At 34.3% G+C, this 25,881-nt stretch overlaps 1 protein-coding gene and 1 pseudogene across 2 annotated transcripts; one reads left to right on the forward strand and one right to left on the reverse strand.

The window, feature by feature from the left end:
* Positions 1 to 2,968: 2,968 nt before the first annotated feature.
* LOC145611167 (alpha-aminoadipic semialdehyde synthase-like) lies at positions 2,969 to 14,309 on the reverse strand (annotated as a pseudogene). Its single transcript, XR_014106336.1, has 24 exons — positions 14,061 to 14,309; positions 13,885 to 13,971; positions 13,665 to 13,794; positions 12,957 to 13,131; positions 12,514 to 12,596; positions 12,057 to 12,161; positions 11,868 to 11,943; positions 11,315 to 11,486; positions 10,900 to 10,996; positions 10,578 to 10,744; positions 10,381 to 10,438; positions 10,043 to 10,183; positions 9,434 to 9,781; positions 8,811 to 8,891; positions 8,365 to 8,430; positions 6,621 to 6,738; positions 6,115 to 6,244; positions 5,423 to 5,502; positions 4,964 to 5,122; positions 4,620 to 4,854; positions 4,371 to 4,479; positions 4,032 to 4,193; positions 3,866 to 3,935; positions 2,969 to 3,425 (listed from the first exon to the last, which is right to left on the reverse strand). The product of XR_014106336.1 is annotated as an alpha-aminoadipic semialdehyde synthase-like (transcript).
* A 5,893-nt stretch (positions 14,310 to 20,202) lies between these two features.
* LOC145611561 (pectinesterase/pectinesterase inhibitor PPE8B-like) lies at positions 20,203 to 25,865 on the forward strand. Its single transcript, XM_081666903.1, has 3 exons — positions 20,203 to 20,722; positions 23,230 to 23,829; positions 24,800 to 25,865. Exons 1-3 carry the CDS (start codon positions 20,413 to 20,415, stop codon positions 25,519 to 25,521), a joined length of 1,632 nt encoding a protein of 543 aa, XP_081523029.1. The 5' UTR covers positions 20,203 to 20,412; the 3' UTR covers positions 25,522 to 25,865.
* Positions 25,866 to 25,881: the final 16 nt, after the last annotated feature.

Below are 25,881 nucleotides of genomic sequence, written 5' to 3' on the forward strand. Positions count from 1 at the left end.
TAAAATTCCTAATCTCAAATGATAATATTTCGTATTTAATTAATGTAACTATTAAAATCTTATTGGTCAATTATGTTTATGTGGAACTTGAATTATTTATTGGATATAACTATACTTTATAATCCTACGTGGCACGTAACTTATTTTAGGTGGCATAATCCTATTGTAGAGTTTTAAAAACATTAATCCTATGTGGCGCTCTAATAATTTTAAAAAATAAAAATCCTACGTGGCGCTCTAATATCTCGGGAAAAAACTCCCCTTTATATATATATATATTAGATTTCGAAAAAAAAAAGAGTTTAACCTAAAACAATAGGAACTAGGACTATTAAGACCTTTACAATAATAAGGCTATGAGCCTATGAGTAACACTTGCTCAGTTTCTCTTAGGTACACAAGATAACAAACCAACTTAAAGAAAGTGAAACTTTAGTCATCCCATGAGTGTTGGAACCACAAACCACTTTGTAGGTAGCACTGCCTTAATTTTAGCGAGCCGACACCTGCATTACATGTTATTTTCGGTGTCCTTTTTCCACCAAGGGTAAAGCTTGGGTAATTGACCTCGATAGAAACCCTTTGTTACCTTTGGAGCTTAAAAAACAAAACCAAAGCAAAAAACGAAAGGAAGGTAATATTAATCCATATCGTAGTATAAAGTTCAACCCTTTTTTTGGTGTAAAGAGAAGACGCCCTATCAGATCGGAGCCTTTCACAAGCATATCTAATCCGAATACTAGTCAAGGCCCCTTGGGAGTTGGGGGGAAAAGGTAAGGGAATCCCTCCCTCAAATTGCCTCTAGTGAAAATTGATTCCACAAGCTCATGGTTGTGAGATGACGATCCTTTCCACTGGACCAAGTATACTTGGTAACTTCAGTCCCATATATCTTCAAAAAAAAAAAAAAAAAAAAAAAAAAAAAAACCATACCATACATAGTAATTTCAATATAAGTATTTTAACTTAAAAATAACTATTTAATAAAAAGACTATGAACAAAATATATATATTTTGTGTAAGTATTTATTAATTGTCTGTCTACTTATTTCTTATATATAATGATATGAAATACGGAATATAACAAAAGAGTTGATTAAACAAGTAAGCATATTAAAACTACATTTAAGATCATTTGAGTGCGTGAAAAAATTCAATAATAAATTGATATCATTTTTTCGTTTCAGTAACCAAATAACTATTTTTAATATAATATATTACACCGTATGCCCCTGTAGTCAAGAATTTATCTTTTGCAATCATGATATTTGTTAGGGAAATTTGTGTTTGAACAAGGATCACAAAAATAGCAAACAAATTAGACCGGAAAATCTTCGAGGCGTGAACGGAATCACTTTCCCAAAAGTATAATTCCGACCCTATACTACAACCGAGTTTTCACGGAAATTTACTAAGGAGATACAACGAAGAACAATTGTAATTACAAGTAGGATAATTACAATTCAATGTAAATAAGCTTGTGTAATTATGATGATGATGATAAACAAAAATTGCAAAGGTTTCAAGAAAAAATAATTCTGATTATTTTTCCTCCAGTCTATTTCAACATATGTTCAAAGAACATATATATACTAAAGCAAAAATCCACAGCCAAAAGCCACGAAAGTAACGGACAAATATTAAGGAAAACTGTCAAACCCAAGGTGATTCAAAACCCGGGCCCGATCGGGCCGGCCACCGTCCGATCGGGCGGCAATCAACGTCAGAATCAGAAACACCTCGCGCCCGATCGGGTGGTGGTGGCCCGATCGGGCAGCAGCCCCAAATTCCAGAAATTATATTTCCGCAAAATTGCTTACCTTCTCGCGCTCGATCGGGCGGTGGAGAAGAAAGAGATTCAGCCCAGCCTCGCGCCCGGTCAGGCGAGCACCACCCTGACCGGGCAGAGCACAGAAGCAGCTAACAGGGGCAGCAAGCTTCCTCTCTAAAACAGAGAGATTGAGTCCTTCTTTAAACAAGATTAATTGCTTTAATATTTTTTATTAATTAAATTACAACACCATAGCCTAAGTATTTTAATTATTAACTTGAAATTAGTCTATAATTCTCAAAATAATTCAACAATATTTTTTTTAACCAAAAACATAATATAGGAAATTGCCTTAGTTGGTTTGGTTGGTATAAGGAAATTACAGTTACTAGGAAATTTGAATTACAAAGGAAATTTTGCAATTTTTTATTGACCAAACAATTTACTCCTTACTTTTAGTGTACTTTTTTGAGAACATTTGAGTGCCTACAAGAAATTATTACAATCAAACACGACCTAAAATGACATTGTGATGTTGTTGGTGTATTTGGTACTTATGATTTAGCTTTTAAACCTATTTGATTTGATGTACAATATATAAATAATGACAATAAAAAAAAAAAAAAAAAACATGTGACTACTAATTAAATGATAAATTCTCTTCCAAATTTCTTTTTTCGTACAAGATAGATAAGTATAAGGGTCTGTTCTCTTACGTTGAAATTCAGTTCAGTTCAGTTCAGTTCAGCTGAGTTCAGTTCAGTTCAGTTCAGCTCAATTCAGTTCAGTTCAGTTCAGTTCAGCTCCTAATTTCCTTCTCTTATAAAATATTCATTTTAGTTCAGTTCAGTTCAGTTCAGCTGAGTTCAGTTCAGCTGAGTTCAGTTCAGTTCAGCTGAGTTCAGTCAATGAGAACATGCCCTAAGTGTACGATAAAATAAAATTATTTTTACTAAAATAAAATTATACTCCGTATTTGTTGAACTTAAATTAATTTTATTGAACTGAAATTAGTTTTGCTGAACTAAAATTATTTTTACAGATTTTCTATTATTATTCTTCTTTAATAAAACTGAATTTTACTGAACTGAAATTATTTTTACTTAATATTACTTTTTAAGGAGAAGTGAACCGGGCCTTAGTGAACTGAAATTATTTTTACTAAATACGAGTATTATTTTTTTTCAAGGTGAAGTGAACAGGGCCTAAGTTGGTAGTCTTGGTGCTATAGATCTTGTCTACTATTTGTCCTTTGTAGTTATTTAAAAAAAAAAAAAAAAATTAAAATCCAACACCACAAAGGTACAAAATACTGTGAAGAAAGAACATTGATTTCAGTACCTCAAATTGGGATCATAATTTAAATAAATGATCCTCATAATTTGAAGGTGTTAAACTGTTATGATGTTGTACATAAATACATCTTACAGCTCTTGAACCCTCCGGCCACGGCTAATTACAGCAGCAACATAAACTGTACAAAAAATATGGCGAACATTGTGGTTTGTAGCCTACATTTCAATGAACTGATTGGGTTTATTGGATTGAATATATACGAGGATTAAATTAGTAGATTGAAACTGGTAGATATTTACTGAGATTCATTCAATCTTCTCCAACAAGTTGATTCCACATGCTTGTATCAAATCCAGCGCTGCAAACACCGAAATATATGTACATCAGGTTGATGTAAAAAGCGAAGGTAGAAAATGCCATAAACAGTTGGTGTTTAGAAAGATGTAATCTGATGGTTAGAAAGGAATTGAAACCATATCTTATGCATGAAGAACATGACAGTTTTTTATGCATGATAATATGAATTTCTAGTACGTAACCTCGTGTAACGCACTTTCATGCATGTCAGATGATAAGGTGGATATGATTCACTTACAAGAAAATGTCACAGTGGACTAATGACGACCTATATTATACATGAGGCAAAAAGAGCGACAATATGAATTTACATATCGGAAGCTTAAAGAATTGGATATGGTCTGTTCTTCAAACGAAGTTTTAGTATAATCTGTTTTTTTCCAGAGGTATGTGCAATGTGCACACATGATTCTAATGAAATACGGAGTTGTTTAGATTTACCTGGAGCATAAACTTCCTGTTCGATGGGCCTCAAAACTCCTCTCGACTCTATCTTGTTTGAAAGCAAGAGCTGTTATTTCCCATCCAAAAGTAAAGGGGAAGAAGGTCAGCCTTAAAGCATTTGTTTGAGCAATATAATGGAAAAGATGATGGTGAAAGATGTTACCAGGGCTCCAATCGCTACAGGAACTCCTACAGTCAGTGCCATGGCAGTTGTAGTTCTTCCTTTTTCGGTCTTTCCAAATTCCAAGAGAGTTGCCTGGTGTTTCTCTATCTTTTGGGATTCTGGGAATTCTACCTCAATTTCATGATACAGAAGGACCATATCCTGATAGACCCACAGTCATTATTATAAATTTCGTAACAAGAAAATTGCATAAATTAAATACACAGCCAGATGAGCACAGTTTTTTTTATGCATGAATTCATAGAATTTCCAGCATGGCAAAGGGATTTCTCTAATGCAAGACAACAAGTAAATGTTCTGTGATTGAGGAATTAGTACCTGCTCTATGCTAGAATAAGAAAGTCTTTCTTCCATACGAAGACAGGCGACATCAAATGCACTCTTGCATGTAGAAGGTATTAATGTTTGCTCGCAAAATCCCAGGAATCTAATCAAGAAAGTAAAAGAATCAAGCAACCAGTTATCATCACAAGAGGACAGGGAAGAGGCTATGAGTTATCAAAGGACAGCTTAGAGCCTTAAACTCCTACAAACTCGATATCAGCACAGAAATACTTCTAAACTCACATGATTGTCCTGGCAGTCTTTGAGGCAACTGCTTGTTCTTTGCAATGTCCAAGTGATATGATCCTTTCTGCAATAGTCTCTCCGATATCAGAGCCTGATAAAGTCTCCTTCTCAATACCAAGAAGCTTCAGTGTAAATGTTTCAAAAGTAGGTCTCTCGGAACTTTTAAGGATTGTTTGAGCTTCAGTGTCAAAGAAACCAATCCTTGCTAATGTCCCCATAATCTCTCCAAAACCTGCAGCAGAATTTAATTAAAATTTCAATAACAAACTATGTTCCACTACCACAATATGAAGTTTTAAATAGCCTAGATAGCAAAGTCAGAGCTCAAATGATTGCCATGCCTTCATAACGAAGAGTTCCTCGGAAGATTGTTGATACTTCATCTCCAATTTTATAGATGTCTCCATAAATCAGAGAATTACGATTTGGAAGGACTTCTAATGCAAAAGCTGGAAAGTCTGGCAGCCGAAACCTCACAGCTGAATCATAAAGATTATCCCCTGCAGGCCAAAAAAAAAAAAAAAAAAAAAAAAAAACAAGGATTGTGAAATGAATGTATAGTACAAAGCATTTGCCAAGTATAATAAAAAAACCTTAAGAAATATTAGGTAGCTTGATGTATAGAATTTGGAGTTTTGGACAGAGGCTAAGTTTAACCATAATTATCAGAAAGACAGCTTTCATCAAACACAGGATTGAAAAGAATCTTTTTATAAAGGGTGGGTGGAGACGGTAAAACAAGCCTGGAATAAATAATGAATTAAACTTTCAAACTTATTGCAAGACCTATGGGAGCTTACCGTTAACTTGTTTCACCTCTCCATGAGATTTATAGGTGGCAGGATTACGCCCAGCTCTTAAAGCACCAGCAGGGTTCCAACTGGAAGCACAAAAAAAAAAGGAAATAAGTATATATGTGGGTGACAAACTTTGAGCTTATGCAAAATAAACATTTGTTGAGTCCGAAACAGGATCTTGAAAGGTATTTCAGCAATAGCTTTCAAGTAGTGATTAGTAAATTGACTGCTAAAGTTGAAAAGTGTAGTTATTGAAGGTTGAAGTAGCTTTCAACTATCATTTGATTACAAACTGCAAAGTTTACCATTTATTCCTGCAGAATTGTCAGTTTTGTGCCACATCCTCCTAGGAAAGGAGGTTAAGAATTTTGTAATTAATACACAGATCATCAGGAATCATGTCAATAGTTATTAACACATACTTCGTATAAATGATGACTCATGTCATCAGTTACTTACTATTTCATGTTATATGCCAATCTTGATAGAGTATATAAACAAATCCTGGGCTATAACCAGTAGCTTAAGCTTAAAGGTACCAATTGTTGGTCTGGTTCTAAGCTAATGGTTGAAGCCCGTGATTGGTTTATACACTATTATCAAATTTCTATGTTTACCTGCATTGAATACATAAAGCATCCCCCCACCAAAAAAAAAAAACTTAAGCACAACTGAGATGAAAAGGGGACACAAACCTGAATTTATAGGCTAACGGATTGTTGGCGGCTGCTGGAGATGGAAGACCTCCACAATAAGAAGTAAATGAACACACTTTTCCCCCTTTGGTATGTGCTTCGTTTATCATTTTCATTGCCAGCATGTGATCTGCAACACAAAATGATTTATTTTGCATTGGATAAATGTCAAATGTATACTCAAGAATTTGCAAAATTTAAGTTAAGGATGTATTCAGAGGCTGGTTAAGTCTATTCTATAGTCCATCACATTTAAAATTTATCATCCATCACGAGTACACAAAGTAAAAGTCCATAATCCAGATGAGCTCAGGTTTTTGGTCTTGAGATGTGTTATTATGAGTGCAGTCCTCAGGGAACTGAAGAGATTCACTAAAGAAGGAATCTGATGATCCATGGGGGAGGGGGGATGGAGTGTGCAATTAGTTCCCAAGTAAATCTAGACCACACCAAAAATTAAAAAAAAAAATTAAAAATAAAAATAGAGAAGTTCAATATAGATTTACCTATCCCAGGATCAAGGCCCATTTCACCAATAACTGTTATACCAGCATCCTTCGCATCTTGATCAAGCTTCAACAGAGAATCATCAACATAGCTAGCAGTAACCAGATGCTTCTTAAGCTGCATCGTGAAAATAAAAGAATTCAAATTATTGTATACGCAATTGTGCATGATTAGTTGTGTACTGTATTGCTGCCATCAATGTTCCATTGTTGCTGGATGCAGCACACTTTTTGTAAGAAAATTTGCGAGGAAGGTCCTTTTAAGTAGACCTTTTTGTGACAAAGGTCCTTTTATAAAAAAGGTGGCATAAAAGGTCCTTATATCATGTTTGGGTTGTGAGGAGGGTCCTTTGACCATTTTCCGGCGTTGACTTTTTTATTTTCCGCCCAAAAAAAGTCACATCTAAGTTCCCTTTTTTCTCCCTCCACTTTTCCCTCGTTTCCCCCCTTTTCCCCCCTATTAAACCCTAATTTCTGAAAATAATTAACACCAAAATTTCAATTGTAATCCCATAAATCAAAATTGAAGGCTATTCAAAGTAATTCAAGGCTAATCCTCCCCACAATGAGAGAAAACAGGGGGAAAAGGGAACTTAATAAACACGTGGCTTTTTTTGGCCGGAAAATAAAAAAGTCAATGCCGAAAAATGGTCAAAGGACCCTCCTCACAACCCAAACATGATATAAGGATCTTTTGTGCCACTTTTTTAATAAAAGAGCCTTTGTCACAAAAAGGTCTACTTATAAGCACCTTCCTCACAAATTTTCCCTTTTTGTAACATACAAAATTCTATATTAAGAGATAGAATCAGAAATGAGGTTATTCGCAAGAAAGTAGGTGTGGCGGGCATTGTAGATAAATTAAGGGAAAATCGTCTGCGTTGGTTTGGACATGTAAGACGGAGACCCGAGGGTGCACCGGTGCGAAGAGTGGAAGAGTGGGACCATGGAGGGATTAAACGAGGAAGAGGGAGACCAAAGATGACTTGGTTGGAAGGAGTGAGGAAGGATATGAAGTGCATGGATTTACGTGAGGATGAAGTTTTGGATCGTAAGGGATGGAGGAGAAAGATTTATGTTGATGACTACACGGAATAATCAAATTTGGTTCATGTTAGCCGACCCCACTTTTGGGATTAAGGCTTTGATTGATTGATTGATTGATTGATTGACAAAATTCTATATTAAGCAACAATCTCACATCCTACAGTCCAATAAACACAGTATTTAAGTATTTAATGATGTATTACTGCAGATTGAGACATTGAAACATAACTGACCAGCAGTTGTTAGTTTTGCTACCATCTTTAGCAGACAGCTTATTATGTGAAATATCATATTAACAATTCTGCTTGCTAGTAAATTTGAAGCTTAGAAAAGGGGCAGCATAATCTAGTCCAGAAAATTGTATCACTCCCCTAATAATCTGAATCTGGACGCGCATACACAATCACACACAAGAAGGCACACCATTGCAAGACCTTACTCTCTTTATTTCCCCCATAGACAATACATTTATATGGCCTAGTAATCTAGTAATTGAATATGTTTACTTTTCCTCATCATTTAGGTGTAACTGCTTGTCTGCTTGTATTACTTTACAGCTCATGCTTTTTTTTTTTTTTTTCTTTTTTTTTTGACAAATAGACAAAGTTCCACATACTTATGCATGGTAGTTAGTAATCAAATAACTTACGGGGTTGGAAAAAAACATAAAATAAATTATAAACCAAGGAGAAGGTACCTCAATACAAGATTTCGCTATTGCAACATGGCAGCTCGGAGGAAGTAGACTAATAACAACTTCAACCTGAGATTTACACAGAAATAAGCTTAATCTTTTAAAATCACAATACAAACTTATAAGCCTTGAAATTAAATAACAATGGAGCAGAATTCTCACAGTTAAAACAGAATTCTATGAGATGCCACCTCTCTCTATATATAATAGGTAAAATCTTTAAAGCAGATGGTCTGATATATTAGCTTATTAGTCTATAAATATACATAGTTGCGGGTTTTCCACCAGTCATCCGCAGTCAGAATTTAGATTTAAAGAGAAGGTGGTGAATATATACAGAGACATAGAGCGGTTAAGATGCCTATCCTAATGTAACTGAAACAAGGCAAACCTCTGGAAATTTTCATTCATAATCATATCACAGGTTCTTTAAGATTTTTCAAAAATACCTGTGAAACATACTTGTGCAGACTTTCTTTGTCTGACACATCTAGCTGCACAGCAATAGCATCTGGAATACCTTGGATGACCTACAGAAAACATAGATTACAAGTTCAATATAGCACCTGAATCTGAGTTTTATTCTAGTCTGCTAGGGATAATTCTATGAATGAACCAAATATGCAACCCACATTCTAAGTTGAAATAGCTAAATAACTCATATGGTAGACCCATTAGGTTCGCTATCACCATTAATACAAGCATGACATGGCATTTTGATGGTATGATATGTTACGTGTTTTATGGAGATCTATCCCAAATTGAGTACCACTCACCAAAATAAAATGCATTGCAAAGATCTCAAGGGATTTATGGGAAAATCAAACAAACAAGATAATTACAATTATTATTTGGGGACAGATGGAGAATTGTTTAAAAGCATCCTAGGATTATTATTTTGACAATATTATCTACAAAGGAGTGCTGAAAAAGCAACAGTGCAACCTATGGCCCAATGAAATTAAGAAAGCTACAAGGGAAGATGTTCTGATTGACGGATTTCATGTTTATTTGAATGACTTAAATGCCATAAACATAAAGAGATTTTGGATAATAATATTTTCCAACACACCTCTTCCGCGTCCTTTAGATATAGAGATGCAACAATGACTTGAATATCATTTTCCACATCAATATTCAAATCCATGCACTTCTCAAACAAAGGGCAAGAAGAAAGGTCTTTGATAGATACTAAAAACTCAGCAGCTGGTTGGCATACGCGACCAGCACCAAGAATTAGTACTCCTGCTTTTCTTTTTGACTGATTTCCATGATCTAAACCATTCTCCTGGATCTTGCCAACAGTCAGGGAAAATTTGTTTGGTTGATTCTCTACAGTCCCCTTTTTTCCCCTTATATTGGCAAGAGATGTTAATGAATCGATAATTTGGTCCAAAACTTTGCTATCATCAGCTCCAACCTGTCACAAACATAACAAATAACACAAACAAAAAAAGAAGCAATAATCAATCAACTAGAAGCATGAATCAAGATGTAACTCATGAAAGACTATCAAACTAATGAGATAAGAGTGCTCCCACTAGATTATCACTGACATTTATTGCCAGTGAATCTTTGAATTATCCATTTTTTTGGAAAATATAATTACAACTTAAAAGAAGATTAGTTTATTATATATTGAAAGAAAAAATGAGGATGGGAGTGGTTCAGAGTTACATACTTCAAGCTCCGAGTATGAAGTAGAATCAGTACTCTGGCCGACATGACATTTTACCAAGCGGAAGGAGCCTCCTGCTGCTTCAATTCTATCCAAAGCCTCGTTTATCAAAAAGTCATCAAATAGATGACCACTCAAAGACACCTGCCCAAATTACCAATTATTCCTATATAAAGGAAATCATTGCTGTATTGAAAGGTTCCATGAAACCAAATGATTAACCCTATGGTACAAAAGATAATTTGAATAGGATAATTTACACTGGTTTCAGAGAACTATAGAGCATAAAGTAAAGGAAAACTTGATGAAGTGTGAAATGGAAACTAGTTACAGAAAGTTACCAATCGCGTGTGTGTTTTCTTATTAGGATGGAAATCTGGCAGATTCTGGGACAATTCACTGCAACATATGAAAACGAAGAAGAAAAAAAGATGTTCATATCATATTATGATGTACCCCAAATTTGAATAAGGTGAGACCATGTTAAATAGGGTTACAGAGAATCTATTGACAGAAGACACAAGATTCAGAAGCTTACTCTGAAGCAGATTCTCGCATACGAGGAATATACTCATATAAGGATGTAAGTGCTCCCTTGTGTACTATACAAGCTTGTTTCAAATGGGGAGGTAGAACATCAAAATCTTTTGTGGAAGCCAAGTGACCAATAAATTGTGACAGGATAGTGCCAAAATGTTGGGAAGCCTTTACACATAAGCACAAAATGTCAGAGGAAAATATGTTACTCCTTGATACTTAATACTTAAACAGCTATTTTCCAACCCAGAATGAAACAACATCTCTTAAACAAGCTATAGTTATGCCAACAAAAAAATCTATCTTTACAACATATAGCATACCTCTTTGGCAAATTCAGTAGGGAGGATGTCGACAGCTGAGCATATTATACCACTACCCTCCATGTCATAATGGTATGATTCCGTTAGTGGATCAAATCTGCAGATAGTAAATTTTATAACACGAGCCCAATTTCAGTCAACCGATATAGGGAAGTCTACATCTGCAAGTCTAATCTGCAGCCTACTTACTATTTACACTACACCAAGGATTTTAAACCTATATGGCCTCCAGGTTTATTTGAATATCTACTGATTAAGCCAGAGTTTTTTTACAGTTTGATACAAAATAATCTCCTAGAAACTAATCATCTTGTCAGCTGTACAAATGAAGAGAACTAGAGTGAACTAAGAAATGAGGCAACCAAGTTACATGTTTGCATTCCCTAAATTGATAAGGAAACTTTGATCATATTACCTAAAGAAAGGTGAGTCAATGGTGGTGGCTTGGTTAACAAACTCAATGGATCCTCCTATGTCACATGTGATATCGGCAATACCAACAAGTGGGCATCTTTTGCTCTTTAAATCTTGAAGCTGCTTGGTGGTCAACAACCTAGGAAATCTTTGTTCCCAGTACATGCAATTGACTGCTCCCCAAAAAAATCAAGTAATAAATAAGACATCAAAGTACACACAGAGACAATACAAACTAAAAATAGCAGAAATTTTTCATTTTTCAGTATAATTGGATCACTCAGTTTTTTTTTCCTAAGAATTTTCTGAGAAGTGGTGAAATGTTTTTCCATAATCTAAAAAGATTTGTTTAATCCAAGGATACACTATGCTCAACTCCCTTTCCAAAGTTACTAGTAGTAATGTGTATACTAAATGGAATAACTAGAATGCACTGGCAGTATCTGGGTCCAACTGAAAAGTAGTGATAACAAAAAAAATATTCCTATAACGAGGGGAAATTGGAGCCGAGGTTCATAACAAATGACAGTTTAAAGTGAGAATGAGCCACACACCAATAACGGAAGCATATGGAGCAACTCTTTCATGAAAAATTGGAGAGTAATGCTCTGGATGAGAGTAGTAGTCAGCCTGAAAAGCAAAAAATGCATGCAGTGTTAGAGGAATTCTACATAAATTGCCATAATTATGAAAATGTTTCAAAACTTTGAAAAAATTTTAGAAGAAGGGAAGAGCATTATTACTTTATCGAAAACTTTACTTGGGTCTTTGGGTTCAACCATATCTTTACTCGTTACAACACAACCATATACTTTGAAGAGTCTCTTTGATCCCTGAGATTGTTGATTCTGGCATCCAGTATGAAATATGTCAAGGGTGGTAAATAGGTAGAAAAGAAACAGTAAACCTAGAACAAATAATCTTGAGCATAAAGCAGACAAGTGAAAGAGATTTAACATCAAACACTGATTATATACCTAGCGAAAAGCTTATTATAAACGACAACCAGATAAGAGAAGACGAGGGACCAGGCACTCTGCCTAAACACTCTCCACAGAGCATGCACACACGCTATTATTGTTAATTAACATAGTATGTCCAGACTCCAAACAGCCAATACAACACAGAATTTTTTATATATACGTATCAGTAGTTCAGCACTCTAAGGAGAATTACTACTCTTATGAATAGACTGATTACCTTTTCAAACAACTCCGGGAGTCTGCTAGGATCCACAAAGGTATGAGGAAGAAGCTTGAGTATCTCTTGTGCGCCTTGTGAAACTATAGTAGATATCAAAATGTATAAATTAGTCTACTGGTATCAGCAATCATGTTAATGAGAAAAATGATGTCTCAACCTAAACCTAATCCACACATTGATGCAAACTTCCAACAGTATCATAGAAAAAGGAAGTGTAGGAAAGGAGTATGGTAAGAGAGAAACTGATCAAGAGAACAGAATATAGTTCACAAATGAACAATAATTAAAAAAAAAAAAAGAATTAAGTTGATTAATCACAAAGTCATTACATAGTTAACCAATTGTTGAGAAAAATCAAATCTAATACATTCATATTATCAAGCAGGATTGGAAGGAAATACATTCACAATTGGACAAGGATTACCAAGGCAGAGTAATACCATTTCCATTTCCAGTAAAGACGAAAACAAGAGGACAGATGCCAGATGGAAGACCGAGAGAGGAGATCTCTTCACCCACGGATATGATTGCAGCCTTAGCAGCAGCCAAAGAAGTATACATGTAAAGATGAACCCAGGGAAAGGAAGGGTGTTGAGTATCCAAAACTTAGATAACCTGTAAATTCGTAGAATCAAGATCATTTAGCCACAAAACAATAAAATTTGAAAGTGAGAGAATCAAATTGATGTTTCAATATATGTATATTCCCAAAGATAATTAGGCAAAGATTTATTTTTCTTGATCAAAACATTAGATTAGAAGATAAGTAATGATAGAGGAAGAGTAGCAGCATTCTAGCAGAGAAGATTATCTTAAGAAAATAAAAATTGGCAGCCTCTTTGTTACTGCACAAGTAAGGCTGTGTAGTATAACTGACAACACTATGATGTTTTGAAACTCACGATACTGAGCTAGGAAGGCAGAAGAGATGCCAAATTTAATGATTTCTCTGTTAGTGCTCTATTGATGTACAGACATGCTACTGATGTCAGGATAATTGATGCAGTGTTCTTATTACTTCTTATGCAATGTTTATTTTTTGCAGGTCATATTACTAAGCTTTCTAGCCTGGAGAAAGAGTGATCAATTCTTCAAAGAATATTTCTACAAGAAAGCAGCTAAAGAAATAGAGTGGAGATGGAACATACGTTGTCCTAAGCCGTGCAAAAAGTCAACCATTCCAGCTCTGCCGGCATATTTTCCAAATGCCAGTAACCTCTTCCCATGATCTCCAACAATGAGCTCATAATCATACAAAGTTGCACTCTCCGCCAGAATCTACAAGTGACATTATATAAGTTGAAGCACAATTATCACAATTCACATAGCAGGAAACACAACAAAACATAGCTATAGTGCTATACAAACCTTGTCAAGCATAGGCATGCTTTCTTTCTGTGCTTTGTGGGTATGTGAGAAGAAAGAATAGGCTCTCTCAGGAAGGATCATCTCCAACTGCCGCCAAATGATTATTTATTATACAATCATTTTATGACGAAAACATTAAGTATATACATTGGCAAGACAAGTATTAATCAAACTACCTTTGGTTGTTTGACTCCCACAATAAGACCACATTCAGATAAGTCCTCAGATACTTCACAGCCAACCTCTTCATAAAGGGCATCATGGTAGATTCTCTTGGTAGATGGCTGGACAATTATCCGAGCTACACCAGATTTACCTTTTCCAGTGTGTAGAAGTCGAGCACAATGATCTGGTGTTAATGGAGCTCGTCTTTCCCACTTGTTACAAGTCTCTGAAAGAATTCCAACAACTCCGTTTCCAAGCATGGTGTCACTATATGTTACCTTAATGTAAGAACAGAAGCGTAAGCAAATAGGAAATTGTACATAGCATAGAGATTTAGAGGAAAAAGCATATAAGGACAGGATGACAATATCTTCAAAATCCAACACAAAAGCTAAAACCCTCAACAAATTTTGCTTGCTGTGGAAGTGATTTCGGTAGCTAAGCAGCCACATTGTCCTCAAGTAACTTCACGAAACATCAGTCTATTTCTTAAAAAGCCTGTATAAGTAACCCTTTAGATACAGATAGCACTATAGCAGTATCATGGAGCTAGACCAGGGGAACGAACATACTTTGCTAACCAAAAACTGATCTCGGAAGCTGTCTTAATTGGCCAACTCCATAAAATTTCAAGAATCAAAGCATAACTCATTAACTTTCCAACTGATCTGATACTTTGGCTTAACTAGCCAACTCCAGGGTGCACAAGGTTTTCGCCTAAGACAGTTGTATGATCACTTGCATAATACATTTTAGCCATTAACATTAGCCAAATTTTTCTTAAAAATCGCCTAGTAGTCCACATGAAGAGGGTCAAATATATGCAACCTTCTCTCCAATGGAAACTTGATCACTACTGAACAAATGTAAGACTACTTCACTAGATATAATTTACGAGAAAATTTTATAAGATACTCCTTTCATCCCTTAGATCTCTGTATCACATCAACTGTCACGGCTACCCCACTAAATTAACCGACATGTATTAAGGCACGGAGGGAGTAATAATGTAATACGAGTATGTCTTAATCAGCTATTATAAATTAACCCACAACCTTACAAATTTTAGATACTAGTATATTGTTTCCAATACAAAAAGGAACAAGAGTTAATTAGCTGACTGCCTGACTACTTATTACTTCAGAAGTCATAACACAAGAAAAGTATACACTTAGTCAAATGTACCCAAATATAAACTAGTATAAATTAAATAATAAAACCAAAATTAAAAACCCAAACTATGATTCACCCTTTTACAGCAACAGTAAAGCTATAATTGAATATTCTCTACCTTTTTGAATCTTGCCCAAAATGTGGAAGAATCTAATCAAAGGTAAAACGAGGAAGCTTACATGCAAATACCCTGAAATTGATTTTGATCTTGATTTTGGTTTAATTTCCTGCAATAAAAAAATAAATTTAAAAAAGGATCAATCTTTTAAAAAATAAAAATAAAAAAAATAACAATAATGGGTTTCCTTAACATTTCTTCTGTTAAACAAATATAATAAATTGCAATCAACCTGCTGAAATTTCGAAAGCTAATTTCTTGGGACTTTTAAATGCAATTCTGGAAATATAATGCAATTCTGGAAAAATAATCCCTCTGAAAAACCCAGAAATTATCAATGAATTAAAGGGATGATCTTTAATTTTATGATCAAAAATTTTGAAACGTTAAAAAAGATGATGTAAGAATGTAAGATTGTTCAGTTGTCAACAAGTGTAAGAAAATTACACGAGTATATAAAGAGACGTATAAGACACTATCAAATATGACTATATCATCATCATCTTTGATTAAAATAATGAGATAGGTAAAACCAATCAGTATATCACTCAATCACTTACTCTTTATTATTGGTATGAGTAATTATAAACGTGACAACTAATTTTGAATAGGGATAAACTCGATCGTTTATTAAGAGATGAAAAGAGTATTTGAACACGAATAGGAAAGTTGATAAACACGTGAATTGCTATATAAGGAGGAGATAAAGGAGGAAAAGTGATTTGCTATAAGTATACATTGACTAGTATCCACGTGGCTTGGTTTGGTTTGTCAATTATCAACTCATTTTTGGATTAACTAGCCACGTCAGAAGAAACTAGGACTTAAGCACCTAATTATCCTAAATGTAGTATTTGTCAATAAACTCTTTTTGTTGGAAGTTTGATTGTAGGGGATACGAGTGGGCGGGTTTGATACTTTGATGTATTAATTGTAGTTTTTGTTGGATAGGGATGACGTCGGGGATGTGTAGAGGTTTGGATGACAACTAGAAAATTAAGGGTATTTGTTAAAAACCCGAATAATGTCAATTTAGTATTGAGTTTGAATGTTTGATCAAGTGTCAAATTTTATGGACCTTGCCTACTCCTATCAATTTATGTGTGTAATGTATGAATTAATTTAAGTGTATTATTCTAAACCAAATGGTGCCAATGTGTTGGGTGGCTAGATTGGCTCGTGTAGTATGGTTGTAGTTGATGGCGGTGTTCATTTGATGGTGGTGGAGGTTGTGATGGAAAATAAGGTGTTGGTTGGGCAAATGAGGTGGGTGTACGGGCGACAGTTGCTTTTAAGGTGGTGTCTTGTCAGGTACAGTGGGGTTTGACAATTGCAAGTGCAGTGGGGTAAGGGGTGAGGCTAAGTGGCTAACGGTAGTGTTGATAAAAAAAAGTCTAAGTACCCGAAATTTAAAATGAAACAGACAGTTATCATATAAAGTAAACCGAATCCTATTTGAATACAAACATATAAAATTAGGAACAGGTTACAACCGTGAATAATGAACAAATAGATAATATAAGACTGGACTAATTTGTTTTATACTAGTAGTATTTTTTAGAGCCTTATTTCATAGTTGTAAACTTACAATTCTTACCATCTTGGGCATCTTCATCAAGAATTCAAGGGGGAAAAAAATGATGTTGGAAGATACTAATCCTAAAAACCGGCTCAAGAATTTAAAGATGGGCCAACCAAGCAACGCTTGGCCCAAAGTACTTTGCAGTAATAGCCCAAACGCTTTGAGACCTCTTGTTGGGCTTATATCTTCCAATATCTTCTATACTAGTACCAATTAGAACCCCAAATGCTCAAATGGCATAGCTTAATACTACCTAAATTCATATTATTTGCAACGATTTGACATAAAGTGTAGAGAAAAAATGTTTAATCATTGCAAATAATATGAAACGGAGGTAGTACAAAAATGGATATCGTTGTTATCCTATTTCGCCATTTCAAGCTAACCAAACAACACGACAAACTTATAATTCCTAGGAAGTCTCACTTTCCCCTCTCTGCATGCAAACATAGTATAAAAAAGCACACTCAATTTATTTTAATGCTAACAACTTTAGAAGTTGGCTTAATTTATCAAAACAGCTCATTTAGTAAGTTAAAATTATAACTACCAGCTAGTCTAAAAGACTTCACTCTAATGAAATAGCCTTGCCTTACTACTCATATTATTCATATAGCTAGAAACCCTAATGAAATAATACGTGTCATAAAGAAAGTTGTAGTATTCTAACTCCATCCATAAACACTACTTAGTAACTGATACAAGTAGTTATTTAAGTGATATGCATAGCAATTTTAGAATTATAGATAACCACTAGGTCAAGACTCTCATTGGTATAAGCTTAGTATTGATTTTTTACTCAACTTTCGTCAATATGAAGGGGTGTATATGTATACCAAAACTTGAAAACTTATAACAATAAATTTAATTTGCATTATGAACGTGGTTGGGTCCAAATTGATGTAGAGTATAGGCAGAGCAATATTTTATGCTTACTTCATGTAATTTAACAACTTGATAATAATAAATAAAGGGGTCAATTATATCCACATTAATGCAATTAGGTTTATCCGTTTATGCATTAATACAGTTAACAGTAGAAGAAATTGCGGTTAGAACTAATGATGAATTATAGGAGTAGTCTCTACCAAATTCTTTTGCAGGACCATTCTTTGGTGAGGCAATACACAAGAATTTATTCTTAAGTTCCTTTGTCTGCCCAAAACTATAGTTTTTTTTGTAACGAATTCCATTAAAATTAGAGGCCTAATGTTTTGTTGATGTGGATGGTTGGAAATTTGAATAAAAAGGGGCGTAATTAAAAAAAAAAAAATTAAAAAGTGAAAGGGGAGATGAGAATCCAAATGGGAATGAGAAATGTGAGGAAAATAGGGAGGAAAGGGAAAGAATAAGGCCAAAATGACGTCACGTGGTAGTTGGGGGGCAAGAAGATGGTAACTTTTGATGTTTTTGAAAATATAAGGTGGTAATTTTCAAAAAAAAAAAATAGAAGATGGTAATTGTTAAAATGGACATAACAGAAGGTACTAATTGTCAAAATATCCTTATTTTAAATACCTTAATTTGTTAAAATTGGTTAATAAAAATAGCTGTGCATTGATTTCAAATACCTTTATTCGTAAAGTTTTTTGGAGGGTTTTACACTTGTACTTGTACATGGCACTTGAAAGTTGAAATCAAACTATATGATGTGTACATATATTAACTTCTATGATTCCCAATATATGCATTTTTTTGTACCAAATTCCTTATGTCGTAGATTATGCTATGTGTGCATTAGAAACTTAAGCAAATCTTCGCCTACAATTTAAAAGATTTGACCTCAAGAGTCATGACCGTAATTCCATATCTATGGAGATTGGAGAACTACTATTGTACAACTTAACTCTAGTGTCCTTCTAAAATACCCAAAATATTTTACTTAATCTTAAAAATGATTAGTGTATATAATTTAAAAATATAAAGCATGCATCACGTGTATATAGTTCTGATGTGTATTCGTAAAGGATGTTGCTATTTACCGCCGACACAGAACATGGGAACGGGCCACGCCATTATGGTAGGGAGAGGAACGATATACGAGTAGCCTTCTGCCTTTACATAAAGAGGTGAAACATGCAAAGGCAGATGCAAAGGCCACAGATTTGAGAGGTTGGGTCCCATTTTCTAATGTCTAACAAGTAGCATTCATAGTAAGCTTTCCAAAAACTTTATAATTGTACGCGTTTTTTTGGATACTCTAAATCTAAATGAGCATCTACCTTTGATGGATACTGGATTATATTATGGGGTCATCTCGATCTATTCTTCATTTTCTGTCTATGATCCTTAGTTGTCTCCGTATAAATCCTATCTCATGTCGACTTTTTTTGGTAGTGCTTATGTCGACTTGTGCTCTTAGATACCGAGTTGATTATGGGTCGAGTTGATTAAAATTTTGCCAAGAAAAAAAAAAAAAAAAAAAAAGCAAAAGATGGTTATACAAGTAAAAAAAAAAAAAAAAAAACTTATACCAAGCAAGCTTGGTAGAGTTGGTGAGGAACTCATCTTGCCACTTTGAGGTCACGAGTTTGAGCCTCAGCCCTCAGACGAAGCTGGACTGACTTATCACTTTGTTTTAAGGCAGTTTGAGACAAAATCTAAACAATTTGTTTGAATACAAGTTTATAAAACTTTTGCCAAATCAGAGATCTATTTTAAACTTGGACTTGGAGTCAAGGGGCGAGTCTAATTTAAGATTGATGATGGCCTGGAGCCTGGTGAAGGTGATTAGTTATACTGGAATCTAATAGTATTCATTAATTCAAGCATGCAAAAAGAAAAACGTGTTTATACAAGTAAAAAACTTATATTTGGTAGGGAACTCACCTTGTGACTTTCAACTCACGAGTTCGAGCCTCATTAACTACAATTTGATTGGGAGTAGGGGGATTCCCTTACCTTCCCCTCTACTCTCAAGTGAAGCTGAACTGACTTATTACTTTTTAATATGGTGCAAAATTTCATCGAAGTGATGATGTAATCGAGTTCAAAAGTAACACATGTTTTTTCATTTAAAAACTTACCATCTAAATACAACTTAATACCAGTACCCGAACAGGGTCCACTAGAGTCGTCAAAGACTCGCGTTACTTAGTCCAAGCAATGAAGCAAAACTCCCTACTCCCGTTCCATCAGTGGGCCTTAATAGGTCCACCCCTGAATACAACACATCTTGTTGATTAAATCAGATTGCACTGTATAACACACAATACTATTGTTAACACAGTAAAACATTAAAGATAACATATACTTCTATAAATGCTCAAAGCTATCTTAGCTGTGATATTTATTTACTTATTTAGACTTCTAAATATCAAATAATCATAATAATCCTACTCTATAATAAATTCCTTCACCTGTCACCCTGCCTTTTTCTACACCTATTAATGCACCCCTTTTAACAGGGGAAACTTCTATATATTCATTCATTTCCATTTTCAAACCATATATTATACAACTCATTTCATATACTATATAGTTTTTCATAATGGGGAAATTATATAATAAAGAATCAAAGGTGGTATTAATCTTGTTAATGGTGGTGATTAATTTGACAAGTGTTGGAGCATATTCTGATGAAGAAATGTTGGGGGCAGAATGTTTGAATGTTCCAGCTTCTGTGTTTACTGATACTTTGGAAGCTACAATTGATGGTGTTCTTAAAGTTGCATCAATGGTTGCCAAATTTGTTGGTGGTTTTGGTGATTTTAGAGTTTCTAATGCTATTTCTGATTGTTTGGATTTGCTACAATTGTCTCAAGATGAGTTGAGTTGGACTCTCTTTGCTTCTCAACATGGTAATTTCTTCTTATCCCCCTCTCTTATCCCGAGCTAGACTAGCTAGCTTCTTTTTTGGTTTAGAATCGAGTAATTTGTTATTTCGTAAATAGATGATTAGATGTAGGTTAACTTAGGTGGTAAAGTTATTTTACGGCATTGTGAATTATTTGTGATGATTAAGGATGATATTCTGTTTGTATCACTATTATTTGAAGTACTAGCCACATTTAAGAGTTAGTTAATACTTATGAGTCAGGGCCGTCTTAAATATTTTGTAGTACTAGGAGCTATGTATGAAGTACATAGTATTACATAATGATGACACCACACTAGTTAGTTTGTTACTCCCATATCTATGATACACCAATACACCATATTTATTTTTATTTTTTTTATGGAATTTATTGTTAAAATGAATATACAAATATTTATGATTTTTGGGGGAGGGGTCTACAAGATATGAGACCCTGTGTATGAGGGTATCTTGCACACCCTCATTAATGGGCATGTTACTATGTTAGTACTTGTATGAATGTATTATACAATTGAATCCTTTTACATCACTATAAAATTAAAGTTTTAGGGGAATTGCGAAGAAAGATGTACGTACTACGTAGAACATACTTTCTTCGTTTCTATTTAGTTGACGCGTTTCATTTAGGCACATATATTAAGGAGAGGAGAGAGAGTGAGAGAGAATGAAAAAGCAAAAAAGTTACCCCAAAAGGAAACGTGTCAACTAAAAAAATAACTTTCTAAAAAGGAATATGTGTCAACTAAAAAGAAATGGAGGTAGTATGATTTTGGTGGATTTTGATGTAGCAGTTCACGACATATTTACAATTATTGCGTCTTTTTTAGCAGGCTATTGCTTGGTTTTTATTATATGGTTACGGAGTATGATATATGAGATATGATTACATGCGACCTTTGAAGAAGTTGAATATAAGCGGCATTAAGCACAATTTCTTAAATATTCTTACTATAGCTTTATAAATGTATGACAAAATGATGTATTACTCATCAAGTGTTGTCCATATTAAAATGATGCTTAATAATTTCTTAGTAATGTATTTCATATTAAGGTGTAAAAAAAATTCATAATAGAAATGAAGTTGAGACGAATTGTTTAAAAAAACAAAAGAAAAGAAAAGAAAAGAAAAAATGACATATTGAAATGTCGGTGAAGCTATTAATTAAGACCTATATATATTATATAGTTACATACCAATGAATTACTACTTATTACTTCGTATTATTCAAATTATCAAAGAGACAACCAATGCAAATAAAAATGCTTGATATGTGGTCCATTTTCAACATATATTTATATAACCTAGCTAGGGTATTTACATAGTAAATTGTGTGTTTTGGTGCATCGTCAAAGAAAAAAAAAAAAAAGAATGCATATGTTAAGACAGTGAAGTATGGATTAAAAATTTTAGTGTTAATTTAAATCTTCATCATCTACAATTATTTTGTGTTATGCCCTTGAAGTAAAATTATTACTATTTTTTTTTTTCAAACATATATTCTTCGGGTCTTTGGGAGATTTGCTCCACAAAGTTCATTTACTCTTTTTACTGCATGGTGCAGTCTTTTTCTCCACCTAACTTTTTTTTCCTTCTTTTGCTTTTTTTCAAAAATAATAAAATAAAAAAAATCTTCATTTTGGCTTTCGGTGTTAGATTCAGATTGTGCACTTTACATGAATAGAGAAAATCAACAAAGTTTTTCAAAAAATTTATTAAAAATAAATTCATTTTTATGATGCCTATGCAAATTAACTCAAAGAAATTAGAATAATTCTTATTAGTTAATTAGAGGTAATAATTGAATAACCATTAAAAAAAAAAGGTAATAATTGAATAATTATTTATGAGATAACATGACCTCTAGATTTATCAAGAATTCGTTGGGATTTAGAGAAAGACATATATAGGTTGGTATTTATTGTCCATGTGATCATAAAATGGTCCTATCTATGCATGTCGATTAGAAGTACTATTGCTACAATTCCTACAAAGCCTACAATGTACAATGCCTACAAGTGCACAAACTGTCCGATATTTTGAGTTTGAAGTGTAGTTATTGATGATTGTATATTTTTCCGCTATAAAATTAAAGGATATATAAGAGGTTTGAGATCTACATATAGTCCTTATTAGATAAATTTTATATAAGGACTTCATCAATAATTAACTTGCTAGAAGTGTTTGTCGGTTTGGAAATTTAGAGTCACTAATTAGATATTACACTATTCGCGTATATCATCATGTAGCCATTCTCTAGTCAATTTGAATCATCTACCTTGGCTTGTGTGTCGGTTTGTCCCATATTTTGATATGGAAAATTAACAATCATAATGCTATAATATAATTTAGAGGTCTAAATGAGACAAAACAGGTTACATCCTTCTACAAAATCCATGCAATTTGTGACATTTGCATGTTATTATTGAGTAATATGGACAATTTTGCATGAATGTGATTGACTTTAACCTTGATTTGAACGTATTTATTAGGTAAAGGCAATGGGACGGGTGACCTAGCTTCTGATTTGAAGACATGGCTAAGTGCTGCCCTGGTCAATCAAGAGACTTGCCTAGAAGGATTCGAAGGAACGGGCAGTATGGTCAAGCCCATAGTCGCGGGCAGCATCAATCAAGTCTCCTCATTGGTCCAAAATATCCTCCATATGGTCCACCTAAACCCCCGTCCTATACGAGGTTCTAAACCAGGTCGGGTAAATGGTACCCGACCTGGTGGTGGTGGAAGGCGATTATTGGCTAAGGCCACGACTGCTAAAGACGAGTTTCCTTCCTGGATAAGGTCAAATGGTCGAAAGTTATTACAAGTCTCTGGAATGACAAGCCCAAATATAACGGTGGCTCTAGATGGGAGCGGTAATTTTACTCGTATTATGGATGCAATTGAAGCTGCCCCGAGTCATAGCACTGATCGATATGTGATTTATGTAAAGAAAGGGGTGTATGACGAGAATGTGGAGATCAAGAGAAAGAAGACCTATATTATGATGTATGGTGATGGAATGGATGTTACAATTATAACGGGTAATCGAAGTGTCGTTGATGGTTGGACCACTTACCGTAGTGCCACATTTGGTAAGCACATGAAAACATTAAATTTTTCTGATCTTTATAACTACTTAAATTTCAGTATTTCACAAATAAACATTAAGTATGAGTTCTAGACATTAGCCTTTACTATAGTTTCCCGGAGGTAAATAAAGTACATAGTATTAACAATCAATTCATTGAGTTTGTCCCATATATATATTTTCTTTTTGGGTTGACCCTTTAACTTTGACTATATTATTTAAAAAACTACGTATGTAGCTATAAGAGTTATTTACTTTACTTTCACATTTAGTACTTATAAATTTAATTTCACTTATTTAATAATTAAACAATTATATGTACCTTAATCGAGCTAAAAGGGACGAAGAGAATACTAATTAATAATTACGTAACCGATTATTCAATTAACCATGCATGCGTGTACGGCTGTACGCGGCTTTATTTTTGGTAGTGTGTGTGTGGGGAGGGAACAATAGAACATCGATTTGGATTGATGCTTGTGTTTTTCTTCACTTTTGACCATTGCTTAACTTTTTTGCTTGGCCAATAAATGTAGATACAAAACTATCTCTCTCTTTTTTTTTTTTTTTTTTTTTTTTTTTTTTTTTTTAAAAAAAAAAAAAGCAAAGATACAAAACTATCTAGTAACACCTTACTTTGGTGCCTTAATTTTCACACCCCATGCTTTTTCTAGATTCTAATAAAAAGATGTTATTACTTTAGTCTTCCTTTAGTCCAACAAAAAGTTAAGAAAAATAAGACAAATAAAGTAATTGGAGCACATAGACATTGTACATGGATGCATGAATGCAAATCCTTAGCAATGTGTCAATATATGAATACATTTTTGGGTGGCTCCATGTATGACAAGTAGTAAAACTCCAATTACATTGATAAATGCATTGTTGTTAATAATAAAGACTAAAGAGGAGTTAAGATCATATACGAGTATATTTTAATTTTAGTCACCAATATCTGATTGGATATAATGCAGCTGTTACGGGAGCTGGATTCATAGCACGAGACATGACATTTCAAAACACAGCTGGACCAGAAAAACATCAAGCAGTTGCATTTCGATCAGACTCCGACCTATCAGCCCTCTATCGTTGTGCCTTTCGTGGATACCAAGACACACTCTATGCACACGCGAACAGGCAATTCTTTCGAGAATGCACAATCACAGGCACCGTAGACTTCATGTTCGGTGATGGGGTAGCCGTGTTCCAAAATTGCCTAATCCAAGCTAGGCAAGGCCTTCCAAACCAAAAGAACACCATCACAGCCCAAGGTCGCAAAGACCCTGGTGAGAACACCGGGTTCTCAATCCAATTTTGCAACATCACCGGAGACTCCAGCCTTACAACAACTAACACCTCCACCAACACCACCACCACGACAACGTACACGTATTTGGGCCGTCCTTGGAAGGCATACTCTAGGACAATCATCATGGAGTCATACATAAGTGGTGTGGTAAGGCCAGAAGGGTGGTTGGAATGGAATGGTAATGTATCTTTGGACACACTTTACTATGCTGAGTACATGAATTATGGGCCTGGTGCTTCTCTTGGATCTAGGGTTAAGTGGCCTGGATATCATGTTTTAAATAGTTCAGCCCAAGCACTTAACTATACAGTGGCCCAATTCATTGATGGAGATTTGTGGTTGCCAACAACTGGTGTCCGATTTGCAAGTGGACTTTCTGCTGTTTAAGAGAAAAAAGGGTATATAATTTTTTTTTAATATTATTTATTTCTATTTTAAGGTCGACACTATATATAAGAATCCGTGTTTTTAACAACTGAAGTTCACACGAATTCTTGTAGTGTGAGGTAAAAAGGTTGCCTAAATTATTTTGCATGTTATTTGACAAATGAAAGTCAAGCTACACATAACTTTGTACTTAATTTGGGGTTGGGGGTTACCATAATTTATTTTGAAGATTATGGTAGGATATATACGAAGAGTAATCTTCTCAATGTAATATTTTTCTTCCATGTTCTCAATGTAATTTGAGAGATAATATACTACGGAATAGTAATACAAAGTATCATACTTCGTACATTATTTGAC

The sequence above is a fragment of the Chenopodium album genome, chromosome 24, assembly GCF_948465745.1.
Source record: "Chenopodium album chromosome 24, dcCheAlbu1.1, whole genome shotgun sequence".
NCBI classification, from domain to species: Eukaryota; Viridiplantae; Streptophyta; class Magnoliopsida; order Caryophyllales; family Amaranthaceae; genus Chenopodium; species Chenopodium album.